This window comes from Spea bombifrons, chromosome 5 (genome assembly GCF_027358695.1).
Source record: "Spea bombifrons isolate aSpeBom1 chromosome 5, aSpeBom1.2.pri, whole genome shotgun sequence".
Taxonomy (NCBI): Eukaryota; Metazoa; Chordata; class Amphibia; order Anura; family Pelobatidae; genus Spea; species Spea bombifrons.
The window spans coordinates 62,081,924-62,087,864 of NC_071091.1; the positions used below are offsets into that span (position 1 = coordinate 62,081,924).

The 5,941-nt window shown below is 40.3% G+C and overlaps 1 protein-coding gene across 1 annotated transcript in view; it reads right to left on the minus strand.

The window, feature by feature from the left end:
* Positions 1 to 5,580, minus strand: part of LYRM4 (LYR motif containing 4) — a 48,335-nt gene extending 42,755 nt beyond the window's left edge. The window contains exons 1-2 of the mRNA XM_053466997.1: positions 5,455 to 5,580; positions 554 to 674 (exon numbers count right to left, since the gene is read on the minus strand). Of these exons, the coding sequence (XP_053322972.1) occupies positions 554 to 674; positions 5,455 to 5,540 (207 nt within the window). The 5' untranslated portion in view covers positions 5,541 to 5,580. The remainder of the gene's footprint in view (positions 1 to 553; positions 675 to 5,454) is intronic.
* Between the last annotated feature and the right edge of the window lie 361 nt (positions 5,581 to 5,941).

Here is a 5,941-nt window from a genome sequence, read left to right on the forward strand (position 1 = left end):
TACTCTGTATAGTGACGTCAAATATCCATACATTACTACAGATGTTTTCTGATGAAGTCAGAACTCACTTATTGTTGATTTACTATTGATGTCTGTGGAGTGTGCGCTGGTTTTGTTTGATATGAGCAAGCACCCAAATTTCCTCTCGCCTATCACATGACTATTGAAAGCTTTCCTAATCAGCAAAAATAGGTGAAATAATATTAAACTCAATATACTTCTATGCTGAATCATATATGAGGTTAATTGAAGACTTGGCCAATGCTGATTCAACAGGACACTTCAAAGCAAATTAACAAGTTCTGCTAAGTGTTGATTGGATCTAAAAACAGCAGGCTGACGCAAAGCTGAGCCCACAGGCTGAATGGATTCCCTGTGCCAACATCCAGAAACAGATTAGCAGGGCTTTACTACGTAGTCTTCCCTCTTTACAAAAGGTAGCGTTAAAATACAATAAAGTAGGGAATATAGTTTTAGTCTTCTATAACATAAGATATGAATTGATTTAAAAAAATGCTAATTATTTCTTTGTAGGTGAAAAATCAGGACTTACCTGGCGACGTATTACGTCCAGGTTTTCTTTGGCACGGTGGACTAAGGTCTGTACTTCTTGAAAATTGTGTACATTTTTCTTCTCCCTGAAAGCATCTCTTATCCTTCTGATGGCATAAGTTCTGATGAGAGACAGGACAAACAAAGTCATCAAAAGAAAAGCAAATGTGAACTGCTAACACACATTCTAGCCACATAAAAACAAAGAGAAAGCACGCTTATTTATCTTGGCCTCTCCAAAACCTCTTTTATTATTGTTAGTAAAGGGACAGTTACATTCATTTTTAAAGGATCATTGGCTCAAATTGTATTTGCTTTATTTCCTTGCATCCAATCCATTTGATTGGAACACGACTCACTTGTTCTACCTACTGATATAACTGAGGCGGCAGCACTGAGTAACTGAGTGAGTTTTATTTCTGTAAGTCCACATTGTTCTGCAATGCACTACTTTTTACTTCCCTGTTTACCCTTTCCACAGGACTGCAGAATATGATGCTATATAAATCGATGAATGGTACGTTTTATGGAAGCCTTTGGATTCAGAAACAAGCTGGACATGTAAGTGTGCCGGTTACAGGAAAGGGAAGCAATGTATGCACAGAATACACCGTCTCTGATACAACGAAGCCTAGGGGACCTTCTTTGTTCTACCAAGTACAAGTTAAAAACCAGTGCACTTGAAAAAACACACGGCTGTTCCTTTAGAAACGTATCAAAAACACATCGATATCCTTGCACACTTACGGCAGCCCATTTGGAAGCATTATTAGCAGAGCTTGCATGATGCAGAGGAGACGTTAATAGGTTCGATCAAGATATTCACTTGCCAAAAATGTATAATAGTGTACTGCATGTAACAAATTTTTTTGCTATGACATCATAGTTCTATATAGTATAAATATTCAGCATCTTCATCCATTAACTGATGTCGGAAGGTCAGCGTCCTGCACACTGATAAAACCTTTGTACGCCATTTGTGTGTGTTAATAAATATGGTGACACTACTGTGCCTTTAACTAGTGGAGTGGGTGACACAAGTCTCTTTATTTTACCGATACTATACGCCAGTGGTGTTATGGTTATATGGCACGCACAGCCATTGCGAACATTTGTTAGTACATACTAACAATACATTTGTGAAGATTGCGGCTTACTATTGTCTTAAAATGTATTATGTATTCAATCTTTCTTTCATGCAATGTGGTTATCATTAATGCTGCGTAAAATACTAATCAAATGAAGAGGATTTTTTTCTTCTTCTAATTTTAAACGGAAAAAGGGGACTTCATCACAGATGTGCCCATTAGATGGTGCTAAACAGCTTCCAGCAAGTCTTCTATGGGCTCGTTGACATTTCCCAGACACGGCTCATACATAATACATATCCAGTCCCAGGGAACGTGCTGGCTGCGGTGTGCCACCCTGCTGCCATGCACCAGCAGATGGTGTGTGCTTTTAATTAGGGCCTGTTCACCTACAATGTGACATGGGGGTGCATTGTTAATAGAATTTATTAAATATGGAAGCTCACTCATTTAACAGCTGGTACCCGTGGAGGATTTTCTTATTGTTCTTGGGGAGAGAGGAAATGCTCGGCTTTCAATTATTGCAGAATAACTGATGACGTTGGGAGGCTTACATGGTTTGTTTTTAATGAATGAAAGCTGTATCAGAGAGCAAAGATGGCATTAGTAATTTTGGATGCTAAATAAAGAGAACCATCTTTCTAGGGATAAAAAAATCTGGTTTTTAATCAATGTTTTTCTTGACTAAGGACCGCAAATTACAGTGTGTATTATGAAAATAATGTCTAAATAGTGATACAGAATGGGCTTTATTCAGTAAACAGCGAGTCGTAGATGAGCAAAACATAAAAATAAAAATCACTTGGCTCTATGATCTAAACTTTATCTACAGGTACAACAATGAACACGTACAACCTGTTTTAACTAATAACACAGAAATGATTATTGTTCATGTCTATATTTAATACATCATTCAAACATCCACAATGTGGGTTGGAAAAGTATGTGAACCCCCTAGGCTACCCACTTCAACAAATGCAAATTGGGAGCCAGGAGTTAGCAAACCTGGAGGCTGATCAATGAAACGGGGATTGGTGGTGTGTTTTAGAGCTACTTTGGCATTAAAGAGAGTTTGCTATTCTTAAGAAGCATCTGCTGATGTAAACTGTGCCTCACAAACATGCTCAATGGAGGTAAAAAAAGAACCCTAAAGTAACAGCTAAAGGCATCATTGGAACTAGTCAACATCTCTGTTCATAAGTCTACCGTGCAAAACATTGAACAGGCATGGGGTTCACGACAGGGAAAATGTTTCATGGACTGCTGAAACAAAGATGAATAGTTCAGGAAGAACACGCAGCATTACGTGTAAAAAGGGTATTGCATACCAACCTGAGAACATCACCCCTAAGGTAAAGTATGGTGGAAGGAGCATTATGGACTGCATGCCATTAGCGAGAGAACAATGATTTCCCAAGTTTACAAAGGCATCTTACAGGATAATGTCAGGGTGACTGTCTGTCATTAAAGCACAAGTTTGGTGATGCAGCAGGAAAATAACCCCAAACATCTAGTAAATCTACTACAAAATGGCTTAAAAAAAGAAAATCCGCCTTTCTGGAGTGGCCTAGTCGGAGCCCAGACCTAAACCCATTAGAACTGCTGCGGAATGACCTCTAGAGAGCCGTTCACACCAAACATCCTAAGAATATGGTCTAAAATTTAGGGCTGCAACCACTAATCGATAAAATCGATAATAATCGATAATGAAATTCGTTGCCAACGAATTTCATTATCGATTAGTTGAATCGATTATTATCGATTATAAAATGAGGGTTTTTTCAGAGCAAACAATCTGAAAATACCCCTCATTATATAATAGTTTAGTCTGACTCACAGCAGCAGCTCCTACTTACCAGTCCCTCCCTGTAATCACTGTGACAACCGGCCCCGCCCCTTCCTTCTCCCAGAAGGCCAGAACCGCATGGCTGTGACACTCATCTAACTAAGTATAAAATTAATATTTGGGCTGCTGAAAGTTAGGGGAGGTGGGGGTTAATTTAGGGGCAGCTATGGTTAATGGGGTGTTAAGGGTTAATTTAGGGGCAGCTATGGTTAATGGGGTGTTTAGGGTTAATTTAGGGGATGCTGTGGTTAATAGGGTGTTTAGGGTTAATTTAGGGGATGCTGTGGTTAATGGAGTGTTTAGGGATAATTTAGGGGCAGTTATGGTTAATGGGGTGTTTTGTTTTGATGGGGTATTTAGAGTTAATTTAGGGGTAGTTATGGTTAATGGGGTGTTTAGGGTTAATTTAATGATGAGGACTAAGGGTTAATTTGATTAATTTAATAAAGTTAACCTAAGGTGCAGTTAGAGATAAAGGGGGGGGCAAACTAAGGGGAATCTAAATCCTGGGGGCCGTGAAGATTAACCCAGTACTTATTTAAAAAAGTATGGTGTCAGTGTGATGCGAACGGGTTTGTGACTCTATGAGGGGACTATGAGATATGTGGGAGGCAGCGTGGAGTGGCATATGTGGGAGGCAGCGTGGAGTGGCATTTGTGGGAGGCAGCGTGGAGTGGCATATGTCGGAGGCAGCGTGGAGTGGCATATGTCGGAGGCAGCGTGGAGTGGCATATGTCGGAGGCAGCATGGAGTGGCATATGTCGGAGGCAGCATGGAGTGGCATATGTCGGAGGCAGCGTGGTATGTGTGGGAGGCAGCGTGGTATGTGTGGGAGGCAGCGTGGAGTGGCATATGTGGGAGGCAGCGTGGAGTGGCATATGTGGGAGGCAGCGTGGAGTGGCATATGTGGGAGGCAGCGTGGAGTGGCATATGTGGGAGGCAGCGTGGAGTGGTATATGTGGGAGGCAGCGTGGCATGTCGGGGAGGCAGTGTGGCATGTCTGGGCTCAAATGTGCATAAATTGGGGGGGGTGGTTGAGAAATAAAGGCAAGAAATCCATTTTATCAAAGTTTTTTTTATTCTGCTGTTTGTATTTAACATCATTTGTTTATTAAATTAAGTAACCTGTCTCATCAGATAAATAACCAGCAAAAAAGCGGACTAAACAGTGACTTTATTGCATTTGTGCCTCATCCCACCGAAGAAAAGGCAGCCTGATACCGTCGATTAAACAACGGGGGGGGGAGCAACAACTTAAGAAAATTTGGAAAATGAACTTAATAAAGAGGAATAATCATCCGGTTCTGAGAACCAAGATCTGGATGCTCCTACAGTAAACACAAAAATATGGTTTCTCATAAATATAGATTTCTTATTTGCAGACACCAACGCACAGGTCTATCAAGTACACTGAAATGTAGGATTTGAAATTGTGGCAGTTGCCATTTAAAGTGACAGTTCAACTTCCAAGGATGAACGTATAATAAAGTACTTACTAAGTATTTGAATATGCATTGTTAACTGGAAATAAAGAGACATAATACCTCCTGCAGCATACTATCCCCTGCTTTCCACCCAATTAGCACCAATTTTGGCCGCTGGGTGTGCCAATGCTTGGGGGGATCTTATTAGACCCCTGGCAACCCAGGGTTGACAACGAATATCACACATGTGCATGGCTGAGTAGGAAATGTACGTGATCTCCTGCAAAGCGAATAGCTGGGGAGGGGAGCACAGAGCAAATATATAGAGGTGACATACAAGGTGTCACTCAGGTATCATATATATTAAGGTGGAAATGATGGCTAGAATGTGCCTTTGAATCCTTGTGCCATGTTTTACATTGCTTGGAGGTTTGGATATGTATGAAAAGTCCCTGATTTAATGAGTTTCATGCTTAGCTGACTGGTGAAATTAATATTATTTATTGCTTTATATAGCACCAAAGTTGAACATTGGTCTATTTACCTGTAATTGTAGGAGCTGAACTTCTGGCTCTCTCTTAACATGATCTTGTACAAAGCCAACACTTGTGACCGGCTGGAGGATGCCATTTTCCAAAAATGAAAAGGTTCTTCTATGCGAGTTATGATGATGCTCCTAAATCAAAATGAGATATATTAGAGTTTACAGTCTTGTTATTTAAATGAGACTCATATAACATTTAGAAAACAGTTTTGCAACTCAATGAGAGAGAGCGGTAGATAAACGGGGCAGATAAATGGCAGCAGAAGCCGTATACGGTAGGGAAAGATGAATGGGATCGATGCATAGGATGGGTATGGGGTGATCCTGAATATAAAGACAAGGCCCTAATAGGGTTTTCTGTTCAGTAATAAGGATCGCAGATTTCACTACATTTTGATTGACTGGAAACACAACTCATCTAATAATAATTCTGTATTCTTTGAAACCCAGGGGTCCTTCTGACAATTAAAAAACTAGCATGATGTCA